A 20,942-nucleotide genomic window follows, 5' to 3' on the forward strand; every position below is an offset into this window, starting at 1 on the left:
AAAAAAGATGACTGATTGCAAACATGAACAAAAAAAGTATTTTCCAAGAGAGTACTCCATAACCCCCAACTCTTTTTCTCTTTTTTCAACCAGATTTATTAACCGGTTTGATGCTATTCAGTGGGTTATAATACTCCAACCATTGCACTTTGCTTTCAATAGCTCATTCATTGTGGATTTTGTGCTACCCTGTGCCAGCTTTCCGCTCTTTCCTTAATGTGGTTCTTCATGTGGTTATTTTTTTAGCACAGGCTAATGAATGCTTATACAATTATCCAAAAGTGTTCTGCAGAGCATAGATCATACATTAATATCAATGTTGCAACAGTGTATGCATACAGTATGTACTCCCAAGGCTGATACTGGATTATTAAAGGGAAATCAAAATAATGTAAAAGCATATACAGCACTAATATACACTATTATCTAGTATAAAGAGAGCTAGCAATCACAATAGTATTTAAAATGAGTTATGAATTAATGTAAAGTTTTAATAAAGGCTATGTCATTCACACGTTTTGTCCTTGATCTGACAGAAGCTGTTACTCCATCAGTAGGACACTCAGACGTCCTTGGGACAAAACTCGAATTAAAAGTCATATAAGTCTTATGCTGATCTTCTGTCTTTTGATCAAGGAAGATGTTTTTTTTTGAATGTACATGCCCCACACTGAGTTTGTCTTCAGTAAAACTGGAAATACAAATAAATGAACAGAAGATTGAGAAAAACAGGGATTTATTGCGTTTACGTGAATACTATGTGCACTAGGTGACACTGCAGATATGGTAATTTGCTGTGCTGGATTCCCAAATGCATTTTTTAAATTCTTTAAAGGAAATCTGCTTCACAAAAAAAAAAAAAAAAAAAAAAAAAATCAAGAATCTATGCGTATACAAATATTTTTAATGGCACATTGAACTACTGCATACAAAATGTTTCCCACTTCTCTGTTCTGTGTGCTGGAGGTTTCAAGTTTCCACATCACACATGTAAGTTTGCATGCCACAAATGTCACATCATCATGATTTAAACTCAGCTTTGAGGTGAGCATAGAGAAAGTCTCCCATTCAACAGATGCATGTGAAAACCGCCTTTCTTCTATCAAACTGTGCACATACAGTGAAGCTCAAACAACCAAATGAAGTAACAAACCAACCACGTTTTTAAATGGAGGAAACTTATGGTTTTAACAAAAGCAAATCAGTTTCTACAGACAGCTATATCAGTCTTTTATTTTGCTAAGGTCACCAAGCAAATCAGATCCATACACATTTCAAAGACAATTTTAGCATTGCTAATACAACATCAAGGGTAAAGAAGCATTTATCAAACTCTTAAACATATTTCTCTAAATTAAGTCCTCAACAATTTTTACATGTATCTAGTGCTACTCTATAGTGATTTAACTAGTGGATTATAGTCTAGACTAATTGTTCAAATAGTGCATTGCATACAAAGTTTACAGGCATCAGTGAGGACTTCCATCCCTCGTACTGCGAGATGTGTGCTGACGTGATGTGACTGATGCCTGTTCAGTCTCCCATACTCCTGGAAGCTGTGATGAGGTAGAATGAAACCTGCCTCTTCCATACTGCTGAGCAGCTTGGTCCAGACTTTTGCACACAAGGTGAGTAAATATTTGCCTTAATATACAGCATACCCCTGCACATCCCACCCCAGGGAGAATGCAAAGCATTCCTCCAAAGCTTCTTTAATACCAACTCCTCTGATTGGAGCGGCTTGGGACTGTTGTTGGCTTAGGGTCCCCAGATCTCCTCTCCTGTAGGGAATAATTAAAACTCAGCCACTCCGTCGGGGGTGATCAACTAGGCTTGTGCTGAGTGCCTGAGCCGCTAAGGAATGCCAATGTGGACCCACCATGACCTAGGGGGCCAAAAAAAACCCCAAAAAACAACCCAACAGCTACACCACCTTGCTAATACCACAAATTAACTAAGGATCTCAAGCAGAGGCCAGGAAAGTGCCCGTTCACAAACCCATTTTGTCACCGACACTTGCAGTGAAAATATGAAGAGCCGTATTCCAAAACAACGCATACTGCTAATCTTATTAATACTATAAACCAGAAATAATTTTCTTAAATTCAGCACTATCTAGGATAACTCTAAAAACTAAAACTAAGTCTATTTTTCACATTTGCATGCTTCTCTCTGATGTTGTGTATGTCAGTCTGGCTTGAAACCCTTCTTATGATTACAAAGCAGATATTGTGAGTGCCAGCATCCCATATTGGATTCATATATTGTAGAATAGACTCGAAAATAAGCCTTTAAATATGTGTGAAACAAATATGTGCAAATATCCTCATAATTGTACAATATAGACACAACTAGCAAAAAAAAACAAAAACAACAAGATAGTATACAAAATTAATTGGCTAAGTCCTGCTTTCAACATTTTCTACCCCCTCATTCTATAAACAAATGACAGTGGCCCTACAAAAATAAAAAAACAAGGTAACATCAAAACTATTATTTTATCCTCTTCTTTCAGTATATAAGGCCTCTTGAAACTAATGTTGATGTTCTTATTTCACTTAGCTATAAGTAAAAAAAAAAAAAGTTTTTTTGTCAAATATTTACACTCGACATCAATACTTCCTGTGCATGTCTGCATGATGGGAACTTACTGACACTTGATGATAGTCAAAAACAAGACGTTATCAGATTCAACATGACTGTTCAGTGACAGCTTTTACACATTGACACAGAACTTTTCTGACCACCAAACATGGTTAACCTGCAATTAAACCAAGACAGCAGCTTTGTGTACCTGAGGAACTAGAGAGAAACTATTCAACTTGGATTTAATTAATCCACACGCTGATCAACTACTATCTCCAAATATTTCACAGAACCTGAATACACTTCTATCAAAAATGCTTGCAAGGTAAGCTTTAACAATATAATCAGAATCCAAATGACAGAGCATGTTGTTGTGTTTGTATTTGCACGATTCTCTTCACTGTTGGTTCTACATGTGTATGCGGCAAAACTCTGCAAGCACCATCAGCTTCAGCATATTTAACCGTTCAGTCCATTTATTCCTCCCTAGAGTCTATATGGAGTAACTGTGCTTTTCCTCAAACCTTAGCCCTTACTACAAGGCTCTGAGAACATGTCCCTTCTACACTACTTTAATCACCTTGGAGATGATTATCCAGAGCAAAGCATACAACAGAGGCCCCTGTGCCCTTTGACAGCATTACAACACATTGATCCCCTTCCCACAGACATGAAATCCTATACAAATATCACATGAGATTATGAATCTACCCCAGTTTTTGTGTGTGGGGGCTTTGACGTGGCTTTTTGCTCTTGCCTGGGAACACATTAATGCCTTGGCAAGACAGGAATAGACCCTCAGAGGTGAGACACTCTTGTACTCAATTTGTTTTAAGTTACCAGTCTGATTCCTGGGTAGAGTATTACTATTACAGTAATACTATTTATCACTTGACTTTTACTCTAATGGTAACAGATGTTTTCATTGACATTGTTATTTGAAGCCCTGGATTCTAAGATAAATTTTCTACTGTTAAAAACAAATAAGTAAAATAAAAAGAAAATATGCATCAGGTCCTTCAAGCCTTGATAACCAAGGTTGAAGGACATAATATGAAACATGCGCACCAACATTTCTAAGTGTACATACAGTACATGGCCTTAATCCATACAGATTGCCTCAATCGCTCTTAGTCTGAGAGGAAAACAAACATTTTTGTCACACAGGCTGGAGGAAGCACCTTTAACTATTTTACTACCCAAACAAATTCATTAATGTCAGAAGGTGGTTGGTTATTAGGTTAAATAACAAATGAATGAGCCACAGACAAAATTTAAAAATGGTGGCTGGTGTTAAATGCCCACCCAAGTTGCAAATCTTAACAGCTTTAAACTTAACTAAACCCTGAACTTTAATTTGACTGTGCATAGAATTATTTCACTGTGTCAATTAAGACACTGGCCACTATTGTAAATGGATACTGATTGTAATTTTTGCATTAAGTAATTGCATAATCTTGAAGGCAGTTAGTTACAATGCACACAACAGAATTTAACAAGATCGAATCTCTCCAATACACAAGAAGCTCAGTTATCTCCATTTGAACCTGAAGAAACACACCACACTGCTCCTTCAGTTCTTGAAACGTGTCTGCTCACATATGTGGTTGAATTTCCTGAAATGAAAATAAAAAGAACAAAACACATAAATTAAGTGCTGTGTGTAAAAAAACAAAGAGATGAGATGACATGAACCACCTTGCCCAGGTCTTCAAACAGCAGACTGAGGAAGTTTGAGACCATATTTATACAGTGACTCCCCCTAGTGGTGAAATAGATGAACTACATGCAAGGGGCTACTGTTCAGTATGTGTCCAAGGTATGTTCAGAAATACTCAACAGATTTATGACCCCTTAACCTGAGGGCTCAGCAGCACCACAGCACAAAAGCACTAAAAACCATCATGTTCTAATGGGTTTTCAAATAAGCATATAAAAATGCTCAGGAATCTTTTTGAAATTTTACAAATAAATATGTGCCATCAAAAAACGTGGCTAAGAATCTATTTTAAACCTATGTCATTCCTTAAATATGCCAATGTGATGTAGGTGACATTTAATATATGTAAACATTAATGCATGCAGGTGGATCCCACTGCATTGTGACAATCAAAGCTGAATGGATATGTTTGTGCTTTTCACTGGTCAGTAAATCAAAAAAACAAAAAAAAAAAACAAACAAACTGTGGCTACTGGAAAACTAACTCAGTACTGTAGAGGAGGAGTACAAAGTTCCTCAGTTAGAAAAAAACAACACCCTGCAATATTTTAATACAATGTAACAATGTTAACCCTCAAAGGAACAAGGACACAAAGTGTCAGCGTTGCAAAGGGGAAAAAGTCATTGATAAACCTGCACACCAACATGCTATCTGAGTGAGATTACGTTGTGATGTGTATCTATTAAGACTTACATTGCATGATGTGCCTTCACCTGCGTGCGACAGTTGCGTCCCCAGTAACAGTCGGGACGAGATGTTACAGCAGCTGAGGAAAAAGAAAAAAAGGGCATCAAGTGAAATGATTACATAGGTATCTTAATGTTTAGGATAAGTGAAAATCTTGAAGTGAAAACAACTATTGCGATTTTCTGTTTAAGTTGCGTAAAAGGCTGAATTTCCTTTAAGAATAATCTTGGTCTGCCTGACCTGGCAGCTCGGATGTAGGGATGTTCTGTCTGTACTTGTAGGCCAGCTCCTTGAAAGCTCGCAGGCCACAGCAGAAGCACAGGATGGTGTTTGCAGAGATGCGGCAATCTGATGGAGTCAGACAGGTAAAAAAAATTACCACTCACACTTAATTTAGCCACATTGTATATGCTACATTTCAGTGAATGAGTCACTGTGAGTTTCACAGTGGATCTTCCAAATCCGTAGCAAAATCCACTACTTAATAAAGTTTACTTATTTTCTTAGTAATGACAGTGACCTGGGTTTTGATCTGAGGGCTCACCTGTCAGATAGTAGTTTCCATCCTGTAAGCCCTCCAGAGCCTCCTGAAGAAGATCTCTCCATGACTTCCCTCTGGAGGACAGGTAGTTCTGGTGGAAGGATGGAAAGACACACAGAAAAGCATCTTAACATCACACATGGCTGTATGTGCAGGCCATAGACTGTAGGGTGCAGACCTACAGTCTTAGCATGTAAGTGGACTCCACAGTTGGCAGATAGAAGCTTTAGTTGGTTCAAGTGTCTTAGAGTATCATGAATGTAGATATCAGCAGTTGCTTCAGTTTCAGTCAATCACCCAAGATGTTAATCGCATACTTTACACGACTGGTTTAATCAAGTCATTCATTCTAATATACAAACACATATAAAGTCCATCTTACCTGGAGGACCTCTGATTCATAGTTATTGTTGTTCAACACTCCATCCAAGCATTTGTCTGTCAGATTGAGCTCTGAGAAAAATGCAAAACATGGATTTTAACTACCAAACATAAAGACAGGCTACAATTCACAAACGTTTGTGGAAAACAAAGAGCTTTTGATCTGAAGATGACAATCATCAAAATTACAGATGTTGTAGTTGGACAGTATTTGGGTCAATCTCCACCTCAATTAAAGGTTTATTGGTAACAGCCAAAAAAAAAATCCCACACTGCTCGAAGCCTGCTACCCAGCAATAAGGCTAACAGTTCAGATCCCCCTGGGGCTGTTTAGCTGAAACAGATACATACCACTGAATCGAGCCAGACAGCCTTGACAGCCAATCCTCTGGCAACCCCAGTACATGTGACAGAAAGGTCGCTGGCACAGCACACCTGTCAACACACAAGACATCATGCACACAAGGTGTATAATTTATGAAACAATCTATGCACATGTGGGTAATGGCAAAGTTGCACTTTAACTATGAGGTGATTTTTTTTACATACACTGCTTACCTCAACGATATGTATATTAAATACATCTTTAAGGGTTACACACACTGACTGGATTCTTTTACCTATGAATTTTAGCTTCCTATATTAACTCCATGCCTATTTCACTGTAGTTTTCTGACATTATGTTGTTATCTATTAGATTTCCTCAGAGGGACTAACAAGTTCAGGGATCACTCACATTGTTGAGCAGTAACCTGCTGGCTGTTTAGCTCGGCCCGTCTGTCTGGCATGGGCTGGAGGCAGCAGGTGCAGATGAGATGGCAGCCCTGAGGTGGGCAGTGGTATTCCTGAGGAGCTGCAGACAGGACAGGGGCAGAAAAAGGTTTTAGACAAGTGCTCAGACTTTCAAATACATTTTCCAATTACAGAGCAAATAGCAACTCTTGCTAACTGTTTGTGGTTTTTAGATTATTACAGCATTTTGTATCTCCATTGAGCGAAAAGTTTAACTCTAGCCAGTTACCTTCCCGTCTAATCTACACTCCTAATCACCTGAGAGGACATCGGAGGATGTTGAAGGCTGCTCCCCTGTGGGCTTTGCAGACCCCTCCTCAGTTGCTGATTTGGGTGGAGCAGGTATAGGTGGTGGAGCTGGCAGACCAGGGAGCCAGTATGTTGAACCTGTAGCAAACAGCACCTGACTGACCTCCCTCCTGTAGCCAGGACACTGTCGGCACATCACCAGAGGCTGACTGGAGACAAAAACACAAAGGGCAATGATGGTTTTTCCATGTCTCATGTCATGATATTCTTACAACGTTTACGATTCTCATATTTCATGTGTTTTTTTCTTAATGCACATTTATGATCTCTGCTGTTTTCATTCATGTTTTCATCTGAGATATTTAACACACATTGTTTTATATAAATTTTTAATTATTACCTATGTCCCACACTGTTAGAAATATTTTAGTTTGTGTTTACTACAGATGCAAACAGTCAGACCTTTTACCTAAAGTCTGAGGAGTCACTGTCATTGTCAGAGAACTCAAAGAGATAATCTGAACTGCCCTCCTCATCAGAGAAAGAGCGCTCAACTTTTGGCTGCAACATGTCCTGAGTTATCTTGTTACGGCTGTCCATGCTCTTCAGATCCTCCTCACTGCGACACTTTTCTGTGGGACAGAACAGGACACACAAACATATACAAACTCAATATCTAACCAAGTTTGTGGGGAATATACTGTATACCACTTTGGAAATGACACAAGCAAAGTACTGTAGTACTGTAGTTACTTACATGCCATTCTTTCTTTCTTGTTCTACATCATGTTAGCTTTACTAGAGGAACCGGGCATTTTAAATAAAATAAATTGCCAATCTATCGTCACTACAGTGGCTATTAAAATGATCTGTATCTATTCCAACCTGGGTGCTGGATGAGGTAGGCCTCCACCAGGTTGTTGAGGATGTGGTTCTTATGAATCCTCTCCACAGGGCAGCGACAGGTGGGGCAAAGCGAAGAGCGCTCCATCCAGCCTGAGTAGCAGGCAGCACAGAAGACATGCATGCAAGGCTGCAAGCTGAAGCAAGGACAAGACACTCAGAATTATTCACATGGAGCACATGCACATGTATGCAAAGTGCCTTACAAGAGCACTAAGCAGGTTTCATGCCTCAACCTTGGACATTTACTCCTCTTGAGATCTTACCCAACGCAGTCATGCAGTAGGTCCTGGCAAATAACACATGTCAGAGTCTCCTCCATCTTGTCTGTCTTGGTCCCTTCCACTGGAGGTTTAGACAAAAGACTCCCAAGGCTTCCCTTAGCTGAACCAACGACTTCTGTAGTGGAGGTGTGTGGCAAGCTCGAATCATAATCTCCATCTGTAAACACAAAAAGTGGATATTACATGCTACACTGAGTCACTTATGGGATTTATCTGGTTACAAAAAGCTTCCAAGCTAGCTAAAGAAGTTTTAGGTGTTGGAACAAATGCTGCAAGTAGAGCTCTCGTAAGATTCAAATCTACTGTGAGTAAAAAAGGACAACAAGGTTAATATCAAAGTAAAAAAAAACTGACCGTTATCTTTTTTCCTCCGCTTGCTTTCTGGCTCCATGTTGTCCATGTCTTCATTAGCTTGGCCTGATAAAAAAGGAGTTGAAAAGTTTAGACTAGAGCGAAACAAAATTCATGATTACACGGATTAATATTTTAATACATTATTTTTTTTTAAATCTTGCAATGTGGTATTGTATTGACATTGTGGGATATAGGTAAAGCAGCAACATGCACTGCTGACAGTGAATGGAGAAGTTGGTTCCACAAAATAACCCACTTCTGTAGTATGGAAGCAAGAAATAATCTTCAGAGAAAAAGAGCAGAGGCACTAAAAAACACAAGAAGCCCTTTACTCCATTATCTAGTAAGTGAACGGAATCAATCCTGCCACAATCCGACTCGGTTAAGTTCAATCTCCTTGTATGTTCACTTTGTGGGCAATTAGTCAGAGCAGCATGACCCTAAAACACTTCTGATTTTTTTTTAAAGTTGGAGAAGGTGGAGGGAAATGGCTCAATTAGTCATAATCAAGTTGGCATTTGTGAGGAAAAAGTCACTGCACAGAGCAGCTCTGCATCTGTGTGCTCCGTTAACGTCCTGTGACTCCAACATCTATCACACAGACACAATCTGACCACACCAGCTGAGGTTATGTTGTTACAATTACATATAAAAATCACAATTCTAATATTATAAATGTTGGTATACCATATTATTTTAAGGCCTTACCAACAACCGTGTGTTAGCAGAGAACTTACCAGAGACAGGAGAGGCTGTTGTTGCAGTGGCACCAGAGGTGAGAGGGCTCTCAATACAGAAGTGGGAGGTGGAGGTGGAGGGCTGAGGTTCCTCCTGAGTTGGAGCCTTTGTGAGCATTACAGGCTCTACAGAGAGGGACATCTCTGAAGCTGGAACAGCAGCAGGACTGCAGACTGGTTTGTCCATGTCTGAAGTTCAGATTGAGGGTGGGGGGTTACTAGTAAGGCACAATGTAGCTGTGGAATGAAAGTGAATGAACAAACAAAAGAGCCACTCTACTTACCATAACTATGTTGTGAGATAGCTTGCTCCGTTTTGATTGAGTGGTAAACATAGGCGATGTCTACAGGGCGAGAGCAGAGGAGGTTGCCTGTCTTTCCTCCTCATAAATTCATATAAACATATTATTCTGATGGCTAACAAAATGAACTACTCACTTTGTTCTGGCTCACTTTTCCTATATACAAAGTAGATGACGTCACCGTTCTGCAGCATGTGAGTTTGCTTTTTGACCAGTTTGGACGTGTTGATCACCGTGCCATTAGTGCTGCACACAGACAAACGTGCAATTATGTTTCATTGTACACTGTAAAGGTTCTTAATGGTATGAAAGAACAAGCATCAAATCATACATAAGTACACATCTGAACAGCTCTAAAATACAAGCATAGTCTCTATGAAACACATTTAAATTCAACACATTGTTTGTTTCATGTAACTTCTCATCAATAAATAGTGCCCCACAGAACTTATATCATTTAGCTTGAGCCAGTGGAAAGCTGACACATGATACACGCAACCTTTCTGTGCTGCAGTTCACATTTAGCATACTGTACCTCATGTCTTCAAGCCACACCAGCCCTGAGCTTTCATCTTGCACAATCTTGCAGTGCTCCCCTGAGACCAGTTTGCTGGCCGGAAATGACAGATAACATCCTAGTAATAAGAAACAAAATAAAACAGAAACATGAAAACAATGAATGGACGTATTACAGGTAATTCAGCTCTCTAAGAGAGAAGCTACTCAATTAATTTTTCTGCTTTTTAGTGCCGTCTTTCATCGAGTATAATTGGTAATATATTTATGTGTTTATGTTCATGACAGCACAACAAATTCTCAGGTTAATATGCCAATGCAGTTCTACAGGCTAACCTTTTAATTTAGTACATTGAGAATTCAACCTCATACCAATGCAATTCACCTGAAACTGTGTTGCCATGACATTTTTAGTTCTATTAGTGCCCAGACGTAAGATAAGCAATTAAGGCTGGTTACTTTGCATTGCAAAGAAGTAGACCCCAAAAGCTCTCAACAAAGCAGACACAGGGGGAAATATAGGCCTAACCTTTTCTAAAGCAAAACCCATACAAAAAAAAAAATCTACTTAATATTCCACACACATGTTCTCAATGGATGCCTTTTGTTATCATCACAAGGGGCTGTCTAAGTTTGGTGCACTAAAGAAGGCTTTGTGTTTTCAAGGGGGAGGTTTTAAAGGCTCTAGACACTGGCGGTAATGTCTATGCTACAGACAGGATTGTCTTTTATTAATAGGTACCCCACAATTTCAGCTTTTTCCAAGCAGGATGAAAAATGTTTAAGTTTTCTGACATAAGATATAAGACAAATCTCTGCTGTTCGTTCCATAACAATCACAAACTAACTGACCTTTTTTTCTGCCAACTGTGCATTCTCTGTTGAAAAGCAGGACAGTTTCACTGGAGTCCACTTTGACTAGCTTCCCCCATGGTTGTCCTCGCCTACTACTGTCCATCACTGGATGTCTTTTCTGAAAGAAATTAGACGAAAAGTTTTAATCAAATATTCTTCTCAATGTAGGTATTTGGCGTCATTCTTACTGTTGTGCCATTGTTTTCTAGACTATCAGGGGTATCACATGGTGGCAAAGAGAAAGCGAAATTAAACATCAGTGTGACGTTTTGGATATGATGATATTATCATAAAAACTAAAAAAAAAAAAAACTAGATATATAGCCCTTTTTAAAATAATTCCACACGTCCCATCTTGATTTCAGTATTCACTCAAAACACCGCCTTGTTCATTTTTTAAATTTAAATCCCGTTCTCTTAAGTCAAAACATCATAAATATTATTCATTCTGAATAGACAGTTCTGAGTTTGAGTTGGTTTTAAATCCAGTGATGCTGGACATATCATGTATTATGTATGCCGAATTCACAAGTGTGCCATATGGATTCATAAATAACTATGAGCAACGTTAGGATGGATATGCAGCAACCTAAATACACAAGGCTGCATTAAATTGAAAGTTTCTCTCACGAAGTCTGGCACGACTCCCCTGAGGCAAAATCTGCTAACGAGACCTAGCTAAACTTGGCTTTTGTGGGCTAACTAGCTGTCCAGCGTTATTATTAGCCGACTTTGTCGTTTGAGAAAATTTTGGAAAAACGTAAAGCTTTTTCATTTGTCAACCATCAGTGTGGGAAAATGTTTCATTGGTACTGATCTGACAACAGTTACCGTGAACACACACAACTTCGTTCACACTAAGCTAACGCGATTGCTAACAGTAGCGACCCACCATACCATGCATCTCGGAGAAAATCAGGAGAACGCGTTAACCAGCAGGAGAAACTGTAATGTTATGCTTATCCCATTTCTGAAACGGTTACTTTACCGTCAAAAGCTTAGTTTGTTGTCCCAGTAGCTCTGCGCAAAACAGGTTCTTGTCCTCATGTTCCAGCTAAACACTCAAGATGCACTTCCTGCCAGGCTCAGGGTTGACAATCTGCATCAGCTGATGGAGGAGGGGCACTTTGGTTTGGTGTTTAAAAGTTCACGTTCATCCATGTGAGCTGTGTGTGCAGTGTTTGGGACGGAGCAGTGCCTGCAAAAAAAAAAAAACAACACAATATTTAGCCAAAAATTAGTGCACGACATGCACATTTGTGACAACTGGACACAGGCTTCAGGCAAATACCCACAATTGAAACGTAATTACAGCTGTGTCGTTAATTTTTGAGGACGGAAGAGCAGCTTTTTCATGTTTGTGTTAGTTTTGTGACACAGGCAATTATGCAGAATACAACAAAACGTAGTCTACCTATCAATATCACTAAAATGTTAATTACAAATAGAATTTTATTTGTTTTCAAGAATAATTACGCCAATTTATTTGACTAATAAAACGATGATGACAGGTTCATATTTAAGAATTTCATTAGTGAGACTCCATACTTTATTCTGATCTTTTGTATGCATTTATTTTTCATGATCAGTTTGACTTCATTGGCAGCAAAGATAACAGCCTTGCTCAAATCTGCAGAGATGTTCTGCATTCTTCATAGATGATTTTCTTCAGCTGCTCTTTGCTGGAGGGGTTCTGTTGCTTCATCTTGTGTTTTCCATTGGATTCAGGGCCAGGTCATACTTTTTTTTTTTTTTTTTTACAAACTCATTTCAAATTTTTGCACTATGTTTCGGGTCATTGTCATTCAAAATTTCTATCCTGCCAAGCTTCTTCAGACTGGGAGTCATCTGGTCATAGAAAAACTTGCATGCACAGTGCCTATAATCATCATCTCCCCTACACCTTTTGCACTCATGCAGCCCTATGTCAACACACTCCTTCCTCCGCGTAGCCCTGATGAGGTCCACCATGCACTTCTCTGCCTCCAGAACATCATCACTGTTGAGGAAAGTGGTTATGATTTCTTCAGATGCTGTCTCCATCTCCTCCTCAGTTAATTGCTGTTCAGCAGGCGCACAGGAGACAGTGGGAGAACTGTTAGTCATGGGAGGAATACTGTCATCCTCTTCTTCATTCTCAGAGCAGTCACGTTGATGTTGCTTCGGTGTCCTTAGCCTCTTTTGGCAGGTCTCCTGTTGGCTTCAGCTCTGGAGCACAGCTGCAGTCTTCACTCTTTAGTATGTTCAGTGGAGCAGGTTTGTCCACAGAGTCTGCAGGTTCAGGCTCAGGGGAAGACTGCCTCACTGCTCCCTCTTCGCCAAGAACTCAGCGTCTCCTGTGGAGTTCCAGCAGCTCCTGCAGCATCCAGCTAATTCTGGATGAGGTCTTCCTCTTCTTGACAGTCTCATCCAGTTTGTGGAAATATCCATCAGCGCAACGCTTGACTTTTACAAGCTACAGCTGTTCACTGCTGATGAGGAGATGAATCAGACACATGACCAATGCAGTTATGAATAATGACATTCTTTAGCAGCCGGATTTTAAACAGCTCCCCGATGAATTTGATATTTGCAACCAAACTCTGGAAAGCCATTGTTTCATTTGGCTGTACCTGTACCTGCTCCTCCCCCTGCACACAGACACAGTAAACATAGATACAAGGTAAAATGATTGGTTTAATAAAAAAAGACAACACAAGCCTTATTACCTAATTAGTGCAGAAAGAGCCTGAAAGTGAAACATTGACCCCAAACTTTATGTCCATAAATGGAACTGGATTCCATTTTCACTCAGTTCCAGAAGATATTTCCAAAGGAAGACGTCACACAAAATTTGAGAAAGTTCATTCCTTTCAGTCCTTAAAGGTTTTGGAAAAAAATGAACTTTTGAACATCTGTAAATTTGGGCTCCAGATGAGGAAGATTGTGTCAAGCCTCAGAACAGCTTCTTAGAATAGCATGTGGTGAGAGTGTTTTATCGATGACACAGAACCCCCCCCCCCCCCCCAAAAAAAAATACACTTCCTAATATTATCTTCATTACATGTACATTATCAACTTGTCTTTGTCATGTAGAACCAAACAGGTTGAATGCATTACAGAATGTTTTTCAGTGAAAAATCACCAAGATACAATATCAATCCAGTTGTTACTTTTCAAGATATGAATAATTACTGCTGTGAAAATGTTGATTTAAAGCTGAACTACATAGAACCTATAGCTAAGGTTGTGGATGTGACACGCTGAATGATTTGGACCCCTATGCAGAACATGGTTTAGAAAAAAGGATTAATTCCAACCAGGAAGTCAAAAGCAAGGTTGGTTTTCTCCAGGATCTTGATGGTTGAGTGGTGATATATGAGCAGGAATGGAGTGGGGCAGACAGGTGGGTTTCTAGGGTGGAGTTGGAGACGGTGTTGGCAAGTCAGTGTAGCTGGAGTATGGGTGTTGAGCTGGTTCCAGGAGACTTGAGTGGAGGGCAGACGGCCAAGGCTCTGGGATCTGATAGGAGACGGTGATTGCTGGGCATGGCAGGAAACACTGTTAGCTGAGGTACTGAAGCTGACACACAAGGAAACTCAGCGAGGAACGTTGATTAGCAGATAAACCTCAGGTGCGTAGGTGGATTGGACAGAAGCAGAAACCAGGCCACCACACCCAGCACACACACACACACACACACACACAAAGAATGATGGAAAGACAACAACTACAACAACAACAACAGTGGAACACTCGTGGTTAAAAGGAACAATGTTGATTATTGTTTCAGACTGGAAACAAACTATGGTTTGACTGATCCATCCACCCCAACCTCCACTTCCTAACATGGACTTTGTCGCTTCTTATATTACATTACCTGACTTCCTCCTCTGCACATGTCAAAATTACTACAGCGACAGGAGGTGAATTAACAACAAAACTCAACTATGGGTTGTAAGCAGCTGCTTGCACAGATGACCTCTGGGATTGATTTTTACTGGACAGTCACTTTCAGGCTGTTATTAGTAAAGCATCTGCTCGTGTTCTTCCTCTTTACTTCTAAGATATAATATAAAGGTGACTTCATTGCATTTGTAACTGTAACTAAAATTAACTAATATTATGTTAACTTAAGTTTTGATTCATTTATCTTAGGTGGTAACTATAATTTCAACTTTATATTTGTGTGACGGTCCAGTCACAGATGAGTGACCGCCCCTATGAAGCATCAGGCCATGCTTGCATGCAGATGAGCTGTGCCTCCACCTGGCTTTCTCAAAGACAAGACCCTCTCAGATTTCCCTCAGTCTCTATGTGCTTCTGAGTATGGTTTTAACCAAACTGAAGAGGTTTGGTTTCTTCTCTTCAGGTGTACTGGGCTGAGTAGGTTCGGGGGGAGCTTTGTTCTTCCTAGATGCAGCGAGCTCCCTCTTTTTCACCCTCTGTTTATAGTTCCTCTCAGTACCTGTCACCTTTGGAGGCAGTCACAGCTTCTTCTTCCTAAAGGACACTGACCTCTCCACAAACATAACTGGTGGCTTCTTCACCTCCTTCTTAGTTGGGCTTGGGGCTGCTGAGGTTTTGAGGCAGCTGACCTCGCCCATAACACCACAGGTGGCCTCTCATCCATCCCAGTCTTGTCTCTTCTCTGTGCTGTGGATGTTTCTGGGGCAGTTTGACTTTTTCTTTTCTGTTGAAGGAAGCTGACCTCTCTTCAAACACAACAACAAGGTCCCTCTGAAGTCATCTGTTCTGGCCCTTGTTATTAAACAAGTTCTTCTCAAACTGACATGAGAATACATTTCAGCTTCTTCTTCCTTTGTCCTCTATATTTAGGAATGACAAGACAGGTTGTACTCAAAGGCAGTAAGTTTTCCTCTTAAACAACAAAAACAACAACACCAACATATAAAAGTAAAACAGAAGTGATCATATGAAATTGATGAATAAATATGTGATATAAATAAACAAATCAACCTTCCTTTACTGGTTTAATCTCAGCTGTTTATCATGTAAATTAATGACAAACCAAAAGTGAATTAAAACCATCACAACAGTTTCTGCATAATTATGTATCTTAAACACATAGTCATAAGTGTTGTAATCATTCATTATATTGGTGTGTGATATCAAATAGGTAGTGATACTATAATTGAAAGAAGGTCTGTAAATAAAGTGACATCCAAAATGTATATGTCATGTGAAAAGCATCCAGTCACAAATAAAAAGAAAAAACACAAAAGAAAAACAAAACGCCAGCAACAGCTAAAGCTGTTTTGTCAGAGAGAGGTTTTCAGCTTCAGCACAGTGTCCAGTTAGATGTCATTTACATCTGTCCGTAGCTCATTATCTGCTCATATCCAAGAAATGTATCTGTATTAGATCATGCAGAAACACTGAAGACATGATGCACACACACAAGTTAACTCATGCACAGATATGTAACAGCACACAAAAATCACAGTTTATTATCTCCCGCAGTTTGGGGGGGTCACATGGAACACCACGTTCAATACTTGTTCAACACTTGTTAGTTGGACAAGTCCTCTGTTGGTTTTAGTCTAGTGAAGTTTAGTGAAGTTTTTTGTGGCCTGTAGCACCTTTCACAGAGCAAAGACACAAAGTAGTTCACAAAAGTCAGGAAATTAAAAATAAAAAAAATTAAAGAAACAATAACAGAAAGACATTAAAAACACAAAATAACAAGCACGAGACTACACAAGTCCAGTTTGAATAAAGTAGTCTTCAGCTGCCTTTTCGGATGTCAACAGAGGCTGCAGAATGTGTGTCTATATAAAGATCATTGCACAGTGTTGGAGCTACAAGTTCATAAACACAGTCACCTTTTGTTTTTAGTCAAGCAAGAAGGACAACCGGTAAGCCCTGGTCAGAAGACCCAAGTGACCACTGGGGATATAAGAATAGAGCAGGTCAGTGGTCAACAACTTGCAGCAGCAGTTGGGAGATTTACAGACAGTCCAGCGACGACTTACTGAGGCAGGTGAAGAGAGAATAGCAGTAATCTAGGCAGGATGATAGGGAAGAGAGATGAATCATCTGTAGCTCTGGTTGTGATAGAACAGACCAGAGTTTGGCAGTGTTTCTAAGATGGAAGAAACATGTACAGGTTAATGATTTCAAATGTTGACTGAAATGCATAGCTTGATAAATATAACACAGATTTCTAAGATTGGACTGTAGAGCTGGAGAGAGGGTCCCAGCAGACTGAGCAACCTGTGATCATCATCATCATCACAAAGTTGTCAACCACACAGAATTATCATCCACCCACTGCCTGAGCCTTTCAATCAGGATACCATGATCTACAGTACCTGCAGTAAGTAAGTAAGTAGTAAGCTGCATGTATGGAGCTGAGACTTTGGTGATTGCCAATTAGCACGGTTAGCACAGCTGAGTGGCTGGACCTCTTGTTTGGCTAATCATAGCCAGTAAACAAGCTAAGATGAGCGCAGATACCTGTACCTATTGATTGGTGCTAACATATGAATAAAATAATACTAGACTTTTTCTCGCCTCAGTGTACAGGACTTGAATACTATACTATTAGTCAACTAACCGCACAGCAAGCCATATCATTTGCATTCATGTTAGCTCTAATTACCACATATTGGTGACTGCGCTCACCATACATGGCTTGTTACTTAGCTTGTTAACTAGCTAATTAGTCAGCAAATGAATTAGCCCTGTGTTAGTTTTCAAGCAAGATGCCCAGACGCTCAGCTGTGAGAGGAGCTCAACAGGAGAGTATGCTTGCCACAGTTATTAAATCGGACCGAATTCTCAGCTCCACACATGCCCCACTTCTTTGCCCATTCTGTATTAGCTGGAAGTTAGGTGGACTCAGGCAGTGTCAAGATGGCGATGGTGGAGCAGCCTACTCTGAGCTTCAAAACCTCTCATCAGAAACCTGGGTTAATGAGGGTTAATCTGCTTCCCTACTTGGTGTTTTATCATTGTCAACCTCCTCCTTCACCGCCCCCTCATTGTTATTTCTAGGTAGCACCAGTTAAAAATAAAATCCAATTAGGATGATTTGGTTTGTTTCAGTATATAATTACTGCTGAACTGACTAATGTTACAGTACTTGTCTTAAGGAAATCCTTGTATGATTTTAATGTGATGTTCTGATTTTACTTTAAAAAAGTTTGTAAGGTAAAGATCTTGAATACTGACATAAAGAAGGTAATCAGTGATATGGTAAAAACACCAAGCAGTCAGAGGGGCCTGATTTTCTCTGTTCATGTGGGAGTAGCTTCATGCTTTTATAAACACTTCTATCAGCACCCACTCAGGGAGGCCCACTACTGTGGACCTTTCACCCCAGATGTCTTTAGCAATAAATGCCACATTAGCCATGCACAGTGAGCCTAAAGCCCCCAGGCTGCAATGGGAAACAGGTTTGAATCAAGTTGTTTTCTGCTTTTATGACATTTGACAAAGAAACATTCACTAATATTGATTTGGCAGTGACAGATATAATATGCATAAATTAATATTAGGAGAGGGGGCTTGCATTTTAAGGTCTTATTACTGGAACTTAGAACTGTACTTAAGTAAAATTTAGGGTACTTGTACTTTACTTGAGTACTTTCTTTTTAATGCTGCTTCATACCTCATACTTTTCACTCACTACATTTATCAAATAGACATAGTTACTAGTTATTTTTCAGTGAAGATTTTTCATAAAACATATTTAGCTTAGAAATATAAAAAATTAGACCAGAGGTTTCCAACATTTTTTGTGGCTTTAGATCCGTTTTCACGAAAGCAGTGTCTAGTTGAGGCCCCTTTTCATAGTTCAGATGTTTATGAGTAGTCAGCAGCTCCACCAAAGAAAGATCTCCCCTCTGCACCAATAAGGTGATCTCATTTAAACGTTTGAGGCCGAAAAGGGTCAAATTATTCAACAGGACACAAAAAGCCAATATTACAGAAAAGCAAAATAAATGAATACAGAACTTTGTTTTTCTTCTTTCCTCCAATTAATCATCTCACGACCCCTCAGACTAACCTTTTGGAGGGGCCTGACCCCTGGGATGGAACCACAGGACCACACTACCAAACTGTTTACAAATTAGTTAAAACTGGCTCCACCTCATCCAGCAACTGCAACAACAAAATACTACTTTCACATTGTCGCATAAATATTAACAATATGATAATGTCAAAAATTGTAATGTATGACTTACGGGGACCTTTTCTCTGTGGAACAAGTGCTTTTACTTTTGCTACTTTAAAGTATACTTGCTGATAATGCTTCTGTTCTTTGACAAGTAAGATTTTGAATGCAGGAGCTTCACTTGTAATCTGATCTGAGTTCTTCTTCACTGCAGTCAGGGACACCTCCATCAAGGAACTGACCATTTTTTTAGCAAATGGCAAGATTTTGAGAAAACAGCAACAGAACAACAGTAGAACCAATCCCCCTTTGATAAACACATACAATAAACATTGAAAAAGAGATGAATCAGCAATACCCAAAATATAGCACATATGGAGGGGGTTGCTGTGTTGGACGGAGCTGCGGTAGTGAAGCAGGGTTTGAATGAGTGTCTCAGCAGTGTGAAGTTATGGTGGCCACACTACACACCTGCAGGAATATGATTGGGTGTTACTAGTCAGCTGGTAGCTACACATCTGATGAATGAGTCAGTGATTGTTATGCATGGATGAAACAGATGATGCCAGCAGGCTAATGCAAGTCAGAGGCCTGTCTGAACTAACTATGCCCCAGATGTTTACACATTATAGCGTCGCAGTTTGTGCCAAATGTCAGCAGATTTTTAAATGCTAGTGTCATTCATTTATAAACATACTTGTATTTAAATGTTTGTCTCAGTGTGATTTGAGCTGTTCCATGAGCTGTCTTTTTCATATTAACTGCATTCACTAATTCCATACAGAAAACCCCAGCAGAGTTCTGGTCACTGTTCACATTGAAAAGGAATTACACAGCTGGCTCTGCTGGACCACTGACAATTTTGATATAGGATTTTACAGTCCAATTACAAGTGGGCTGATCTTTCTTGTTTTAGAAAGCCCAGCATGTCTCTCTAATAGAAAAAGCAAACGAGTCCTTAATGCAGGACTAATCTCAGCACCAACCCCCATCTATTCCCTGGCAGTGCATTATTAATGGCCAGTGTGGAGCTGGTGAGTACAGGGGCCTCTCCTTGCTAATGCGTTCATTCCTCATTGTTAGATGTCTGGTGAGGAAAACGCACACACATTCTTCCTTCTCACAGACTCATACCTACAGGTGCACTAGCAGCCACATGCACACGCATACACACATAGGTGTGCCATCTATGCAGAATATATTCTTAAGGGAAATTATTATATTTTTAGCTGGCATTCAGCGTGAACAGCGAATCCTCCACAGATCCTCTGATAAGGTCACAACGGCAAATTGAATGCAGCTTATTGAATCCCACACCCACACTGTCAATCAGCCTTTCCTAATTGGATCAAAGATTACTTGTGGCAGCTGTATAAAACATCAAACGAGTAATTAAATGAAATAATGAGAAAATAAACCTTAATGTTGCCAAGTGGGAATGGAGGCGAGCTGAGGAACGTGATTCCGCTGTGCTCTCTGAAATTATCTCTCTCCGGCTCAGGCTAATTGCTGGAGGATGTCCTCTTAACTGAGTGTGAAAAGCTGTGTCTAATTACTGCAACATTAATCAGGCATTAGCATGTTATCACAAGGTTAACTTATCAGGAGGGGCCCATGAGCAGCTGGAGGTGCCATTTACCCGTGCTGCACTGGGCCAATGGGGCCACAAGGGGTAGTGCTTGTTCTACCAGTGAATCATTATTCATTGAAGCCCAAAGCTGAAATCAAAGGCGACCATGTTGAATTGGACTGAGTGAGCGTTGCGGTTTTGAGATTCCTCTGTGTCGTATGGGAACGACCGGAATCAATATCAGCTATTTCCTGCTCATTGTGGAGCTGAAATGGGTACATTTATCCTCAGGGGATTCAAATTCTTAGGCTATAATTTTCTAACATCTTACTTTGCACAGAC

The 20,942-nt window shown here is 39.8% G+C and overlaps 1 protein-coding gene across 1 annotated transcript; it reads right to left on the minus strand.

Annotated features, from left to right (window-relative positions):
• Positions 1 to 719: 719 nt before the first annotated feature.
• On the minus strand, positions 720 to 12,037 carry chfr (checkpoint with forkhead and ring finger domains, E3 ubiquitin protein ligase). The gene is made up of 18 exons (XM_071482126.1): positions 11,897 to 12,037; positions 10,906 to 11,026; positions 10,073 to 10,172; positions 9,674 to 9,783; positions 9,520 to 9,579; positions 9,236 to 9,424; positions 8,499 to 8,561; positions 8,127 to 8,301; positions 7,843 to 7,997; positions 7,427 to 7,589; positions 6,967 to 7,166; positions 6,653 to 6,769; positions 6,268 to 6,351; positions 5,918 to 5,988; positions 5,539 to 5,626; positions 5,235 to 5,342; positions 5,001 to 5,073; positions 720 to 4,202 (listed from the first exon to the last, which is right to left on the minus strand). The coding sequence occupies exons 2-18, from the start codon at positions 11,009 to 11,011 to the stop codon at positions 4,160 to 4,162; spliced, it is 1,905 nt and encodes a 634-aa protein (XP_071338227.1). The 5' UTR covers positions 11,012 to 11,026; positions 11,897 to 12,037; the 3' UTR covers positions 720 to 4,159.
• Positions 12,038 to 20,942: the final 8,905 nt, after the last annotated feature.

Source organism: Trachinotus anak, unplaced genomic scaffold (assembly GCF_046630095.1).
Source record: "Trachinotus anak isolate AG129_WGS33_773 ecotype Australia unplaced genomic scaffold, CSIRO_AGI_Tana_v1 ptg000008l, whole genome shotgun sequence".
NCBI classification, from domain to species: domain Eukaryota; kingdom Metazoa; phylum Chordata; class Actinopteri; order Carangiformes; family Carangidae; genus Trachinotus; species Trachinotus anak.